The sequence below is a fragment of the Entelurus aequoreus genome, linkage group LG22, assembly GCF_033978785.1.
Source record: "Entelurus aequoreus isolate RoL-2023_Sb linkage group LG22, RoL_Eaeq_v1.1, whole genome shotgun sequence".
NCBI lineage: Eukaryota > Metazoa > Chordata > Actinopteri > Syngnathiformes > Syngnathidae > Entelurus > Entelurus aequoreus.
This window is the reverse complement of record NC_084752.1, coordinates 42,991,313-43,008,812: the sequence shown is the minus strand read 5'-3', so window position 1 is coordinate 43,008,812 and position 17,500 is coordinate 42,991,313. Positions and strand designations below refer to the sequence as shown.

The window sequence follows — 17,500 nt, the reverse complement described above, 5'->3', positions numbered from 1 at the left end:
CTTTTTTTTTTGTGACATTTTTTAAGTAAAATTATGACTTTTGTCATCATTTTGCTAACTAAAATTTCCGATTATTATTATAATGTTACCAACATTTTTAAAGTTTTCTTATAAAATTGTGACTTTTGTCGAGTAAAATTATAAATTTTAATGCAAAATGGTGACATTTGTCATATAAAATTCTGACTTTTATGACAATAATGCCCTTTTTTCTTCTTTTTTTTTGTGACATTTTTTAAGTAAAATTATGACTTTTGTCATCATTTTGCTAACTAAAATTTCCGATTATTATTATAATGTTACCAACATTTTTAAAGTTTTCTTATAAAATTGTGACTTTTGTCGAGTAAAATTATAAATTTTAATGCAAAATGGTGACATTTGTCATATAAAATTCTGACTTTTATGACAATATTGCCCATTTTTTTGTTTTTGTGAAATTTTTAAAGTAAAATGATGACTTTTGTCATCATTTTGCTAACTAAAATTTCCGATTATTTTCATAATGTTACCAAAATTTTAAAGTTGTCTTACAAAATTGTGACTTTTGTCGAGTAAAATTATAAATTTTAATTCAAAATGGTGACATTTGTCATATGAAATTCTGACTTCTATGACAATTTTGCCCATTTTTTTGTTGTTTTTGTGATATTTTTTAAGTAAAATGATTACTTTTGTCTTCATTTTGCTAACTAAAATTTCCAACTATTATTATTAAAATTGTGACTTTTGTCGAGTAAAATGACGACTCTTTTCATAAAATTGCCAAAATGTTAATGTTTTCTTGTAAATTTGCAACTGTTATTGAGTAAAATTTTATCATAACATCACACAAATGTCAAGAAGGTAACAGATACAAGAGTGTGTGTGTGTGTGTGCGTGTGTGTGTGTGTGTGTTGATGCTCTGGCAATGCTTACTTAATGGGGACATCGCTCTGTTTACACAGTCACTTTTAGGGGACCTCTGACGGTATGGGGACAAAAAAACAGGTGCAAAATGGTGACATTTGTCATATAAAATTCTGACTTTTATGACAATTTTGCCCATTTTTTTGTTGTTCTTGTGACATTTTTTGAGTAAAATAATGACTTTTTTCATCATTTTGCTATCTATAATTTCCGATTATTTTTATAATGTTACCAAAATGTTAAAGTTTTCTTATAAAATTGTGACTTTTGTCGAGTAAAATTATAAATTTTAATGCAAAATGGTGACATTTGTCATATGAAATTCTGACTTTTATGACAATATTGCCCATTTTTTTGTTGTTTTTGTGACATTTTATAAGTAAAATGATGACTATTGTCATCATTTTGCTAACTAAAATTTCCGATTATTATTATAATGTTACCAACATTTTTAAAGTTTTCTTACAAAATTGTGACTTTTGTCGAGTAAAATTATACATTTTAATTCAAAATGGTGACATTTGTCATATGAAATTCTGACTTCTATGACAATTTTGCCCATTTTTGTTGTTTTTGTGACATTTTTTAAGTAAAATTATTACTTTTGTCATAATTTTGCCTACTAAAATTTCCGATTATTTTTATAATGTTACCAAAATTTTAAAGTTTTCTTATAAAATTGTGACTTTTGTCAAGTAAAATTATAAATTTTAATGCAAAATGGTGACATTTGTCATATAAAATTCTGACTTTTATGACAATATTGCCCATTTTTTTGTTGTTTTTGTGACATTTTATAAGTAAAATGATGACTTTTGTCATCATTTTGCTCACCAAAATTTCCGATTATTTTTAAAATGTTACCAAAATTTTAAAGTTTTCTTACAAAATTGTGACTTTTGTCGAGTAAAATTATAAATTTTAATGCAAAATGGTGACATTTGTCATATGAAATTCTGACTTTAATGGCAATTTGGCCCATTTTTTTGTTGTTTTTGTGACATTTTTTAAGTAAAATTATGACTTTTGTCATCATTTTGCTAACTAAAATTTCCGATTATTATTATAATGTTACCAAAATGTTAAAGTTTTCTTATAAAATTGTGACTTTTGTCGAGTAAAATTATAAATTTAATGCAAAATGGTGACATTTGTCATATAAAATTCTGACTTTTATGACAATATTGCCCATTTTTTTGTTGTTTTTGTGACATTTTTTAAGTAAAATGATGACTTTTGTCATCATTTTGCTAACTAAAATTTCCGATTATTTTTATAAAGTTACCAAAATTTTAAAGTTTTCTTATAAAATTGTGACTTTTGTCGAGTAAAATTATACATTTTAATGCAAAATGGTGACATTTGTCATATAAAATTCTGACTTTTATGACAATATTGCCCATTTTTGTTGTTTTTGTGACATTTTTTAAGTAAAATTATTACTTTTGTCATAATTTTGCTAACTAAAATTTCCGATTATTTTTATAATGTTACCAAAATTTTAAAGTTTTCTTATAAAATTGTGACTTTTGTCAAGTAAAATTATAAATTTTAATGCAAAATGGTGACATTTGTCATATAAAATTCTGACTTTTATGACAATATTGCCCATTTTTTTGTTGTTTTTGTGACATTTTTTAAGTAAAATGATGACTTTTGTCATCATTTTGCTAACTAAAATTTCCGATTATTTTTATAATGTTACCAAAATTTTAAAGTTTTCTTACAAAATTGTGACTTTTGTCGAATAAAATTATAAATTGTAATGCAAAATGGTGACATTTGTCATATGAAATTCTGACTTTTATGACAATTTTGCCCATTTTTTTGTTGTTCTTGTGACATTTTTTGAGTAAAATGATGACTTTTGTTATCATTTTGCTAACTAAAATTTCCGATTATTTTCATAATGTTACCAAAATTTTAAAGTTTTCTTATAAAATTGTGACTTTTGTCGAGTAAAATTATTCATTTTAATGCAAAATGGTGACATTTGTCATATAAAATTCTGACTTTTATGACAATATTGCCCATTTTTTTGTTGTTTTTGTGACATTTTTAAAGTAAAATGATGACTTTTGTCATCATTTTGCTAACTAAAATTTCCGATTATTTTTATAATGTTACCAAAATTTTAAAGTTGTCTTACAAAATTGTGACTTTTGTCGAGTAAAATTACAACTTTTAATGCAAAATGGTGACATTTGTCATATAAAATTCTGACTTTTATGAAAATATTGCCCATTTTTTTGTTTTTGTGAAATTTTTTAAGTAAAATGATGACTTTTGTCATCATTTTGCTAACTAAAAATTCCGATTATTTTTATAATGTTCCCAAAATGTTAGTTTTCTTATAAAATTGTGACTTTTGTCGAGTACAATTATAAATTTTAATGCAAAATGGTGACATTTGTCATATAAAATTCTGACTTTTATGACAATTTTGCCCAATTTTTTGTTGTTTTTGTGACATTTTTTAAGTAAAATTATGACTTTTGTCATCATTTTGCTAACTAAAATTTCCAATTATTGTTATGTTACCAACATTTTTTAAGTTTTCTTACAAAATTGTGACTTTTGTCGAGTAAAACTATAAATTTTAATGCAAAATGGTGACATTTGTCATATAAAATTCTGACTTTTATGACAATAATGCCCTTTTTTTTTTTGTTTTTGTGACATTTTTTAAGTAAAATTATGACTTTTGTCATCATTTTGCTAACTAAAATTTCCGATTATTATTATAATGTTACCAACATTTTTAAAGTTTTCTTATAAAATTGTGACTTTTGTCGAGTAAAATTATAAATTTTAATGCAAAATGGTGACATTTGTCATATAAAATTCTGACTTTTATGACAATAATGCCCATTTTTTTGTTGTTTTTGTGACATTTTTTGAGTAAAATTATGATTTTTGTCATCATTTTGCTAACTAAAATTTCCAATTATTTTTATAATGTTACCAAAATGTTTAAGTTTTCTTATAAAATTGTGACTTTTTTCAAATAAAATTATTAATTTGAATGCAAAATGGTGACATTTGTCATCTAAAATTCTGACTTTTATGACCATATTGCCTATTTTTTTGTTGTTCTTGTGACATTTTTTGAGTAAAATGATGACTTTTGTCATCATTTTGCTAACTAAAATTTCCAATTATTTTTATAATGTTACCAAAATTTTTAAGTTTTATTATAAAATTGTGACTTGGTCGAGTAAAATTATCAATTTTAATGCAAAATGGTGACATTTGTCATATAAAATTCTGACTTTTATGACATTATTGCCCATTTTTTTGTTGTTTTTGTAAAACAGTGAAATTTTTTGAGTAAAATTATGACTTTTGTCATCCTTTGCTAACTAAAATTTCCGATTATTATTATAATGTTACCAACATTTTTAAGTTTTCTTATAAAATTGTGACTTTTGAGTAAAATTACCACTCTTTTCATAAAATTGTCAAAATGTTAAGCTTTTCTTGTAAATTTGCGACTGTTATTGAGTAAAATTTTATCATAACATCGCACAATTGTTCAGTTTTTCTTGTAAAAGTTTGACTTTTATTATAATACTAGAGGTAGTCATTTTTCTGAGGTCTCAAGAAGGTAACATACAAGACGGTGTGTGTGTGTGTGTGTGTGTGTGTGTGTGTGTGTGTGTGTGTGTGTGTGTGTGTGTGTGTGTGTGTGTGTGTGTGTGTGTGTGTGTGTGTGTGTGTGTGTGTGTGTGTGTGTGTGTGTGTGTGTGTGTGTGTGTGTGTGTGTGTGTGTGTGTGTGTGTGAGAGAGAGAGAGAGACACTCATTTGACAAAATAAATTTCTATTGGCAAGATTATTTATGTTATTTGAAATGATGAATTTCTCTAGATATTTAGCTTTTTCCCTTGTTTTTTTAAGAAACACGCACAATTTTTTTTATTGACTTTTTTCTTTGTGTTGCATCATTTTCTTTAAAAAAAAAAAAGTAAAAAATGATGTTTCATTATATAATAATAATAATAATAATACACAGATACATTATATGTATATCTTTTTTTTTGTATCCCCTTACTGTGTAAATAGTCATATAATTACCAGAATGTACTTGTAATTGCAGGATCATAGTTGGACTGGTGCTAAAAATATTTGTAAAAATATGATATAATTGTGTGTATTTTCGGAGATAAATCTAAATATTACAACTTTATTCTCTTGATTTGTGGTGGGGTTTTTTATGATAAAAATAACAATGTTATTCTTTAGTTGAGTTTATTATTATTTCTTTGGTCAGTGGTAAAAAAAAATTTTTTAAAAACAGTTTTACATAAACAAACAGTTGTACATTCATAAATTGAAAATGTTGCAGATCGAAAGGGTTTAAGCTGAAGTCGAACACTTGCTGCGCCTAACCCTATAAACAATGTCAAATAGCTTCCAAAAAATATAAAAAAATGTCCTTTGCACAACATATTATAAATACACCTTGTACACAACATAAACACTGTTCAATTACAGTATATACACATAGTCTCCTGACAGTGCGCTATTTTTCAAAGGAAAAAGAAAAAACTATATCACATAATTTGTGTAATTTGAGGGATTTTATGGAAAAAAAAGGATTTATCAATTTAATGTTAATTTATTTTCTTTTGACTTGATTGTGGTAGAAGTCTAACCTTTTTCTAAACAGTGTATTCATTTTTATCATACAGCGACTATTAGGGCTGTGAATCTTTGGGTGTCCCACGATTCGATTCAATATCGGTTGTTGGGGTCACGATTCGATTCAAAATCGATTTTTTTGTTCGATTCAACACGATTCTCGATTCAAAAACGACTTTTTTCCCACTTCAAAAGGATTGTTTATTCATGGAATACATAGATTTCAGCAGGATCTACCCCAGTCTGCTGACATGCAAGCAGAGTAGTAGATTTTTGTAAAAAGCTTTTATAATTGTAAAGGACAATGTTTTATCAACTGATTGCAATAATGTACATTTGTTTGAACTATTAAATGAACCAAAAATATGACTTATTTTATCTTTGTGAAAATATTGGACACAGTGTGTTGTCAAGCTTATGAGATGCGATGCAAGTGTAAGCCACTGTCACACTATTGTTCTTTTTTATTTATAAATGTCTAATGATAATGTCAATGAGGGATTTTTAATCACTGCTATGTTGAAATTGTAACTAATATTGATACTGTTGTTGATAATATTCATTTTTGTTTCACTACTTTTGGTTTGTTCTGTTTGTGTCTCCTCTCAATTGCTCTGTTTATTGCACTTCTGAGTGTTGCTGGCTCGGCTTTGCTTTTGGAATTGGATCGCATTGTTATGGTATTGCTGTGTATTGTTTTGTTGGATTGATTAATTTAAAAAAAATAAAAATAAAAAATAAATTTTTAATAATAATTTTTTTTTAAATAGATTTTTTTAAAAATGAGAATCGATTCGGAATCGCACAACGTGAGAATCACAATTCGAATCGATTATTTCCCACACCCCTAGCGACTATACTCTCCTAATTAGTTAAAAATAACATGTATTTATAAAATAAATGCAATTATGTGTTTTCCTGTAAAGATGTGACTTTATTAAGGTTATGCTTACCATATCATAACTTTAATCTCATATGTAAATATGTTATTTATATGATATTAAAGGCCTACTGAAATGAAATTATTTTTATTTAAACGAGGATAGCAGATCTATTCGATGTGTCATACTTGATCATTTCGCGATATTGCCATATTTTCGCTGAAAGGATTTAGTATAGAACAACGACGATAAAGATTGCAACTTTTGGTATCTGATAAAAAAAAGGCTTGCACCTACCGGAAGTAGCGTGACGTAGTCAGTTGAACATATACGCAAAGTTCCCTATTGTTTACAATGATGGCCGCATGAAGTGAGAGAGATTCGGACCGAGAAAGCGACAATTTCCCCATTAAATTGAGCGAGGATGAAAGATTTGTGGATGAGGAAAATGCAAGTGAAGGACTAGTGGGGAGTGGAAGCGATTCAGATAGGGAAGATGCTGTGAGAGCCGGGGGTGACCTGATATTCAGCTGCGAATGACTACAACAGTAAATAAACACAAGACATATATATACTCTATTAGCCACAACACAACCAGGCTTATATTTAATATGCCACAAATTAATCCCGCATAACAAACACCTAGGTGTTTGTTATGCTAGCACCTAGCTACTAGCTCCAGCTAGTTATAGCTCGAGCGGGTAATATGGACGGGATCCCGTATATATAACCCGCCAATACAATTCAAACACCTGCACAACACACACACTCACTCAGGTTCATAAAGCTTATATATTTAACCAAAGTTACGTACATGACACGCACGTACGGGCAAGCGATCAAATGTTTGGAATCGCGCGGGTGGGACCTGATATTCAGCTGGGAATGACTACAACAGTAAATAAACACAAGACATATATATACTCTATTAGCCACAACACAACCAGGCTTATATTTAATATGCCACAAATTAATCCCGCATAACAAACACCCAGGTGTTTGTTATGCTAGCTCCTAGCTACTAGCTCGAGCTAGTTATAGCAAGCGATCAAATGTTTGGAAGCGTACTCACGGTATCGCGTCTGCGTCTGTTAACGAAGTCAAAGTCCTCCTGGTAAGAGTCTCTGTTGTCCGAGTTCTTCGATCTTGACTGCATCTTTCGGGAATGTAAACAATGAAACACCGGCTGTGTTGTGTTGCTGCTGACTTCCCTCGCAAAATACTCCGCTTCGCACCGACAACTTTCTTCTTTGCTTGCTCAGCTTCTTTCTCCATAATGCAATGAACAAATTGCAACAGATTCACGAACACAGATGTCCAGAATACTGTGGAATAATGACATGAAAACAGAGCTATTTCGTACTGGCTTCAATGGGGAAGCCATACCTCTGTTTCACTGGCTACGTCACGCGCATACGTCATCCTCCAAAGGAATTTTCAACCGGAAGTTTAGCGGGAAATTTAAAATGTCACTTTATAAGTTAACCCGGCCGTATTGGCATGTGTTGCAACGTTAAGATTTCATCATTGATATATAAACTATCAGACTGCGTGGTCGCTAGTAGTGGCTTTCAGTAGGCCTTTAAATTGAATAGCATGACTGAGCCCTTGTTGCTAGGCAGAATGTGTGCAGGCAGCCATCCTGTCTGTGTCAATCAAGACGTCAAACGCTTTTTCTTCTTTGGTACGTCCCCCGTCTTCCTCATATCTTCACCCCTCTCCGTTTAGTTTGTATTTTATTTTGTATTTTTTCCTATAAAATCCGCCATTTTTAATAACCCTCATCCCACACACATACAGCTCAATTATTCCGCCATTTTCCTTGCCACAAATGTCAAGTGTTGCAAAGCACACAGTGTTTGACTGCAGAGGTCACACTCTGAGCAGCATAATGAGGATTAAGACAGCGAGACGGCGGCGCCGCGGTCCAGAAATCTGACAGCAATTAGCCTCTTTTACACACGCGTGCGAGGGGAATAAATATTTATCTTGTCGGTGAAAGCGTCAAAAGTCAGATGAGTTGTGTTGATCTTGTCCCGCGAGCGGACAGACGATGACAGACTACAAACGCGTAACTCGGACCTATTACGTCTCTCTTGTTGCCGCAACGTTAGGCACACCTAGAAACCCCCCAAACCCCCGCAAGGATAAAAACATCAAAGCTCATGTTTGATTGACACTAACAATAGTTTTATTATTGGAGCTGTGCTTAATGACTCCACCCTCTGGAACCTAAACAGTACAAACATTATTATTGTCATTATACGACTTTGGCCACTTTCAGCGTATTTAAGGAATGCATAAATGTAATAGGTTACCAAAATTGTAAAGTTTTCGTATAAAATTGTGACTTTTGTCGAGTAAAATTATACATTTTAATGCAAAATGGTGACATTTGTCATATAAAATTCTGACTTTTATAACATTTTTTTGTAGTTCTTGTGACATTTTTTTGAGTAAAATGACTTTTGTCGTCATTTTGTGAACTAAAATTTCCGATTATTATTATAAGGTTACCAAAATGTTAGTTTTCTTATAAAATTGTGACTTTTGTCGCGTAAAATCATTAATTTTAATGCAAAATGGTGACATTTTATAAAATTCAAATTTTTATGACAATATTGCCCATTTTTTTGTTGTTTTTGTAAAACAGTGAAATTTTTTGAGTAAAATGATGACTTTTGTCGTCATTTTGTGAACTAAAATTTCCGATTATTATTATAATATTACCAAAATGTTAGTCTTCTTATACAATTGTGACTTTTGTCAAGTAAAATCATTAATTTTAATGCAAAATGGTGACATTTGTCATATAAAATTCAAATTTTTATGACAATATTGCCCATTTTTTTGTTGTTTTTGTAAAACAGTGACATTTTTTGAGTAAAATGATGACTTTTGTCGTCATTTTGTGAACTAAAATTTCCGATTATTATAATATTACCAAAATGTTAAAGTTTTCTTATAAAATTGTGACTTTTGTCGCGTAAAATCATTAATTTTAATGCAAAATGGTGACATTTTATAAAATTCAAATTTTTATGACAATATTGCCCATTTTTTTTGCTGTTTTTGTAAAACAGTGACATTTTTTGAGTAAAATTATGACTTTTGTCGTCATTTTGTGAACTAAAATTTCCGATTATTATTATAATATTACCAAAATGTTAAAGTTTTCTTATAAAATTGTGACTTTTGTCGAGTAAAATCATTAATTATAATGCAAAATGGTGACATTTGTCATAAAAAATTCTGATTTTTATGACAATATTGCCCATTTTTTTGTTGTTTTTGTAAAACAGTGACATTTTTTGAGTAAAATGATGACTTTTGTCGTCATTTTGTGAACTAAAATTTCCGATTATTATTATAATATTACCAAAATGTTAAAGTTTTCTTATAAAATTGTGACTTTTGTCGAGTAAAATCATTAATTATAATGCAAAATGGTGACATTTGTCATAAAAAATTCTGATTTTTATGACAATATTGCCCTTTTTTTTTTTTTTTTGGAAAACAGTGACATTTTTTGAGTAAAATGATGACTTTTATTATAATTTTGCTAAGTAAGATTTCCGATTATTTTAATTTTGCCAAACTTTTAAAGTTTTCTTATAAAATTGTGACTTTTGTCGAGTAAAATGACGACTCTTTTCATAAAATTGCCAAAATGTTAAGCTTTTCTTGTAAATTTGCGACTGTTATTGAGTCACTTTTAGGGGACCTCTGACGGTATGGGGACAAAAAAAACAGGTGCAAAATGGTGACATTTGTCATATAAAATTCTGACTTTCATAACAATATTGCCCATTTTTTTGTTGTTCTTGTGACATTTTTTTGAGTAAAATGATGACTTTTGTCGTCATTTTGCTAACTAAATTTCCGATTATTATTATAATGTTGCCAAAATGTTAAAGTTTTCTTATACCATTGGGACTTTTGTCGAGTAAAATCATTAATTTTAATGCAAAATGGTGACATTTGTCATATAAAATTAAAGTTTTTATGACAATATTGCCCATTTTTTGGTTGTTTTTGTAAAACAGTGACATTTTTTGAGTAAAATGATGACTTTTGTCATCATTTTGCTAAGTAAGATTTCCGATTATTATTATAATGTTGCCAAACTTTTAAAGTTTTCTTATAAAATTGTGACTTTTGTCGAGTAAAATGACGACTCTTTTCATAAAGTTGCCAAAATGTTAAGCTTTTCTTGTAAATTTGCGACTGTTATTGAGTAAAATTGTATCATAACATTGCACAAATGTCAAGGAGGTAACAGATACAAGAGTGTGTGTGTGTGTGTGTGTGTGTGTGTGTGTGTGTGTGTGTGTGTGTGTGTGTGTGTGTGTGTGTGTGTGTGTGTGTGTGTGTGTGTGTGTGTGTGTGTGTGTGTGTGTGTGTGTGTGTGTGTGTGTTCGTGTTCTGGCAATGCTTACTTAATGGGGACATCGCTCTGTTTACACAGTCACCTTTAGGGGACCTCTGACGGTATGGGGACAAAAAAAACAGGTGCAAAATGGTGACATTTGTCATATAAAATTCTGACTTTCATAACAATATTGCCCATTTTTTTGTTGTTCTTGTGACATTTTTTTGAGTAAAATTATGACTTTTGACATCATTTTGTGAACAAAAATTTCCGATTATTATTATAATATTACCAAAATGTTAAAGTTTTCTTATAAAATTGTGACTTTTGTCGAGTAAAATCATTAATTTTAATGCCAAATGGTGACATTTGTCATGTAAAATTCTGATTTTTATGACAATATTGCCCATTTTTTTGCTGTTCTTGTAAAACAGTGACATTTTTTGAGTAAAATTATGACTTTTGTCATCATTTTGCTAAGTAAAATTTTCGATTATTATTATAATGTTGCCAAAATTTTAAAGTTTTCTTATAAAATTGTGACTTTTGTCGAGCGGACAGACTACAAACGCGTAACTCGGACCTATTACGTCTCTCTTGTTGCCGCAACGTTAGGCACACCTAGAAACCCCCCAAACCCCCGCAAGGATAAAAACATCAAAGCTCACGTTTGATTGACACTAACAATAGTTTTATTATTGGAGCTGTGCTTAATGACTCCACCCTCTGGAACCTAAACAGTACAAACATTATTATTGTCATTATACGACTTTGGCCACTTTCAGCGTATTTAAGGAATGCATAGGTTGTAAAACACATTTCCCCCACAGGAATGAAGGAGAAATGAAGAATATTTTCCAGGTCTTTATTGCCGTACAAGCGTAAAAAGAAGCCAACCATAACATGCAGTGTGAAACTAAAAGCATGACGCAAAGTGTGCTTTTGAATCGGTAGAAATGGAGGCAATTTTTAACAGTTTTAACTTGGTGCTACAAGAATAAAAATGAGTTATTTACTGTATAACAAAACTGTGCCCCCCCCCCCCTGTAAAATGGTTAAAAGTGCACCTCTGCATAACATTATATCCGTCTTAAAATGAAAGAAAACAAATCAAAAGAAAGCAGTTGTTTTAAGTCTGAAACAGAATAGATTTAAAGTAGAGATGTTTTTTACTGATATTCCGATATTGTCCAACTCTTAATTACCGATACCGATATCAACCGATACCGATATATACAGTAGTAGAATGAACACATTATTATGCCTAATTTTGTTGTGATGCATTAAACAATGTAACAAGGTTTTCCAAAATAAATCAACTCAAGTTATGGAAAAAAATGCCAACATGGCACTGCCATATTTATTATTGAAGTCACAAAGTGCTTTTTTTTTTTTTAACATGCCTCAAAACAATAACAGTGCAATACTTTTTCATAACATGGTCACCATGTTATTAGTTTCTCTTGTTTATTAATATTCTGCTTCCTACATTATATATCAATATATATCAATACAGTCTGCAAGGGATACAGTCCGTAAGCACACATGATTGTGCGTGCTGCTGCTCCACTAATAGTACTAACTAGAGATGTCCGATAATATCGGTCTGCCGATATTATCGGCCGATAAATGCGTTAAAATGTAATATCGGAAATTATCGGTATCGTTTTTTTTTATTATCAGTATCGTTTTTTTTTGTTTTGTTTATTTATTTATTTTTTTTATTAAATCCACATAAAAAACACAAGATACACTTACAATTAGTGCACCAACCCAAAAAACCTCCCTCCCCCACTTACACTCATTCACACAAAAGGGTTGTTTCTTTCTGTTATTAATATTCTGGTAGGTTCCTACATTATATATCAATATATATCAATACAGTCTGCAAGGGATACAGTCCGTAAGCACACATGATTGTGCGTGCTGCTGCTCCACTAATAATACTAACCTTTAACAGTTAATTTTACAAATTTTCATTAATTACTAGTTTCTATGTAACTGTTTTTATATTGTTGTACTTTCTTTTTTATTCAAGAAAATGTTTTTAATTTATTTATCTTATTTTATTTGATTCATTTTTTTAAAAAGTACCTTATCTTCACCATACCTGGTAGTCCAAATTAGGCATAATAATGTGTTAATTCCACGACTGTATATTTATCGGTTGATATCGGTATCGGTTGATATCGGTATCGGTAATTAAAGAGTTGGACAATATCGGCATATCGGATATCGGCAAAAAGCCATTATCGGACATCCCTAGTTTTTAGTATAAGTTTGCTGGTTTCAAGAAATGTAATATCATTATGTCAAGATAATGGCACTAGCATTTACTTCATTTAAGAATATTTTTCAACATATTGAGCAAAAAGGTCACTTTTTTTTTTCTACCAATAAAAGTGCACTTGTTATTAGTGAGAATATACTTATTTTAAGGTATTTTTGGGTTCATTGAGGTTAGCTACTTTTACTTGTTTTGGAAAGTCTTGACAAGCCAAATTTTCTTGTTCTATTGGCAGATAATTTTGCTTAGTTCAAATAAAATACCCCTCATTTTTGTATTTTTTCCCCTTGTTTTTGACCATGGTGACTTTTTGCAGTGTAAATTTAAAAAAAGTGTATTTATAATTGTTTTAAGAATTTTATATCATCTTTTATATTTTCAAAGGAAAGTCCAATTACTAAAACTTCATTCTTTTGAATTGTGATTTTTTTTTTTTAAATGAAAAAAATCCACTTTATTCTCCTGATACTGCGACAAGAAACAAAACAAAACCTATCACATAATTTGTGTAATATGAGGATATTTATGGAAATCAAGTATTCATTATTGTAATTATTTTCCCTTTTTTTATACATGATTCTGGTAATATTGTTACCTTTTTTTAAGAAAATGTATTCATTTTCATGATACGATGACTATATTCTCTTAATGAGTTTTTAAAAAAAACAAACATTTATCCATTGAATAAATGCTTTAATGTTTTTTCCTGTAAAGGTGTGCTTTCATTAAGGTAATGCTCACCATATGCCGCTTCTTTCAGATGTTCACCGAGTTGTCTTTTGTCTTTTCACAGGCAAACTGACTCAGATCGTGTTCGGGCATCGCGACGTGGTGACGTGTCTGGCTCGCTCCGAGTCCTACATCGGAGGAGACTGCTACATCCTGTCGGGCTCCAGAGACGCCACCCTGCTGCTGTGGTACTGGAATGGCAAGCTCAACAGCATCGGGGACAGTCCGGGAAGTAAGTACATACGCACATACTCCGGCTTGGTTGTAGTACAAAAAAAACCTGCTTTTAATGTCGAAGTAAAGCAGTGAAATTACAGGGAAGTATACAGCCGCCCCTGTTTATCGGTTTATAGGCTTTTATTTTGTTAAGTACATAACTCCACATGTGTTCATTCATAGTTTTGATGTGACAATCTACAACAGTGGTCCCCAACCTTTTTGTAGCTGGGGACCGGTCAACGCTTGAAAATTTGTCCCACGGACCGGGGGGGGGGATTTTTTTTAATTTTTTTTTTTTTTTCTTTTTTTTTTCCATAAAGAAATTCAATCATGTGTGCTTACGGACTGTATACCTGCAGACTGTATTGATCTATATTGACATACACATACACAATATGTATATATTGTGTTTTTTATGTTGATTTAATTTTAAAAAAATAAAATAAATAATAATAATAATAATAATAATAATTTTTTTTAATTTTTTTTTTTTTTTTTTAATTTCTTGCGTGGCCCGGTGAAAAATCCCATATTTGATCAAATTTCCCTGGAGATTTCCCATATTTTGAACTGCAAATGTTGATGCTTCTCTTAGACACATGTAATAAATAATATTAATAATAATGAATAATAAAAATAAAAGTGTTTGTGACGGCCCCTCATGTTTATGTTACTAAATTAAACACAAAATTAGCACCACTTAAAACAACGTTGCTACTGATCCGACATTTCCTAAAAATTATAATAAAAAAAAAACACAACTTAAAGCCTTGTCCAGATGTTTTCTGACATATTTCATGTTTAGCTCATTTTTACTGCAAATGAATATTTGCTCCAACTATCGGCCTTCTTGTCTACTAATAATCGGTATTGGCCCTGAACAAAATCATATTGATCGATCTCTAACACTTACAGTACAGGACAAAAGTTTGGACCCACCTTCTCCTTCAATCTTTATTTTCATGACTATTTACATTGTAGATTGTCACATCAAAACTATGAATGAACACATGTGGGGTTATGTACTTGTTTTATATTCTAGTTTTATATTCTAGTTTCTTCAAAATAGCCACCCTCTGCTCTGATTACTGCTTTGCACACTCTTGGCATTCTCTCCATGAGCTTCAAGAGGTAGTCGCCTGAAATGCTTTTCACTTATCAGGGGTGATTAGTGGAATGTCTTGCTTTACCAACGGGGTTGGGACCATCAGTTGTGTTGGGAATGAGAAGGCGTTCAAACTTGTACTGTACATGAGATGAATGCCAATATCACTTCTCTCATTTAGTCTATAAAGCATATATTTTACATATAAAAGGACAATGAGTTTAGAGATGGCATCTGTCATTCTCTCGTTATAATATATATTATACTAACTACTACTTATTTTTAATGTTTTGTTTTGGCTCTAATACTCCTTCGTATTGTGCTGCCCACTTGTTGCTAGGCAGAATTTGTGCTGCACTGACAAAATGGACCAATAAAAATAGAGGCAAATCAGAAAATGACCCTGGATACAAAACTATAAGGATTGGACATTTACAGACATCCATCACAGGATTGAAGGATTACTCTGTATTGAATATAAAATACATGGGTAGCATAACAGCACCATCTTGTGGCGCCCTGCACGTATTGCAAGGAGTGCATTTAACAAGAGGGCAGTGATTTACATGTCCTCTCTGGAAAGTAACAACCAGGTTCATCTGACTGGGCCTCATGCACACAGATTGGGTTTCCTAACACCGCCGTGTGTGTGTGTGTGTGTGTGTGTGTGTGTGTGTGTGTGTGTGTGTGTGTGTGTGTGTGTGTGTGTGTGTGTGTGTGTGTGTGTGTGTGTGTGTGTGTGTGTGTGTGTGTGTGTGTGTGTGTGTGTGTGTGTGTGTGTGTGTGTGTGTGTGTGTGTGTGTGTGTGTGTGTGTGTGTGTGTGTGTGTTTATGTGTGTGTGTGTGTGTGTGTGTGGATGTGTGTGTGTGTGTGTGTGTGTGTGTTCTTGTATTTCTACCCTTCTTGAGACATGAAGAAAAGTATCTTTCATATGAGGAGGTGTGAACAAGTGATGACATAAATCATGGTCCCAATAATAACATTGCATCTAATGGACAATGTCTCATTTGCTCCCTGGTGGTGAAATCTATCAAAATGAGGGTGGTCTCAAAAAGGAGGGATTTTTCAAATTGACTGTGTGTCGCTTTTAACAGTGTCAACATATGAAATAACTGTGTGTAAACATTTGAAGTGCTCCCCCTCTGGCCCACATATGTAATAATAAGTGTGTGGAAGGAATTGAAATGTGCCCCCTTAGGCCAGAATTAATTTTAAAAAATAAAATAAATATGTATATAGAGACATACTATTGAAGTAAATAATGAATATTAAAAACAGATTACAAACATAAATAAAAATTAATTAGCTAAAAGCAGTCTTTTTCTTACAATGTGTCGACTTTTTTCTTGTAAAATTTGGAACAATTTCTCATGTTCTTTCGGTTTCTGTAATATTTTCTCGTAACATTATTACTTTCTAATGCAAAATGGTGACATTTGTCATATAAAATTCTGACTTTTATGACAATATTGCCCATTTTTTTGTTGTTCTTGTGACATTTTTCAAGTAAAATGATGACTTTTGTCATTATTTTGCTAACTAAAATTTCCAATTGTTATTATAATGTTACCAACATTTTAAAGTTTTCATATGAAATTGTGACTTTTGTCGAGTAAAAGTATTAATTTTAATGCAAAATGGTGACATTTGTCATATAAAATTCTGACTTTTATGACAATATTGCCCATTTTTTTGTTGTTCTTTTGACATTTTTTAAGTAAAATGATGACTTTTGTCATCATTTTGCTAACTAAAATTTCCGATTATTATTATAATGTAACCAAAATTTTAAAGTTTTCTTATAAAAATGTGACTTTTGTCGAGTAAAATTATTAATTTTAATGCAAAATGGTGACATTTGTCATATAAAATTCTGACTTTTATGACAATATTGCTCTTTTTTTTGTTGTTCTTGTGACATTTTTCAAGTAAAATGATGACTTTTGTCATCATTTTGCTAACTAAAATTTCCGATTATTATTATAATGTTACCAAAATTCTAAAGTTTTCTTATAAAATTGTGACTTTTGTCGAGTAAAATTATTAATTTTAATGCAAAATGGTGACATTTGTCATATAAAATTCTGACATTTATGACAATATTGCCCACTTTGTGGTTCTTGTGACATTTTCTGAGTAAAATTATGACTTTTGTCATCATTTTGCTAACTAAAATTTCCGATTATTACTGTGTCAACATATGAAATAACAAGTGTGTGTAAAAAAAATTTAAGTGCTCCCCTTCTGGCCAACATATGTAATAACAAGTGTGTGTAAGGAATTGAAATGCACCCCCTTAGGCCAGAATTAATTAAAAAAATAAAATAAATATATGTATATAGAGACATACTATGA

The 17,500-nt window shown here is 30.6% G+C and overlaps 1 protein-coding gene across 1 annotated transcript in view; it reads left to right on the top strand.

Annotated features, from left to right (window-relative positions):
- LOC133639440 (lipopolysaccharide-responsive and beige-like anchor protein) overlaps positions 1 to 17,500 on the top strand; it is a 231,290-nt gene that overhangs the window by 182,620 nt on the left and 31,170 nt on the right. Inside the window, exon 9 of the mRNA XM_062032729.1 lies at positions 13,885 to 14,052. Coding sequence (XP_061888713.1) covers positions 13,885 to 14,052 — 168 coding nt within the window. The remainder of the gene's footprint in view (positions 1 to 13,884; positions 14,053 to 17,500) is intronic.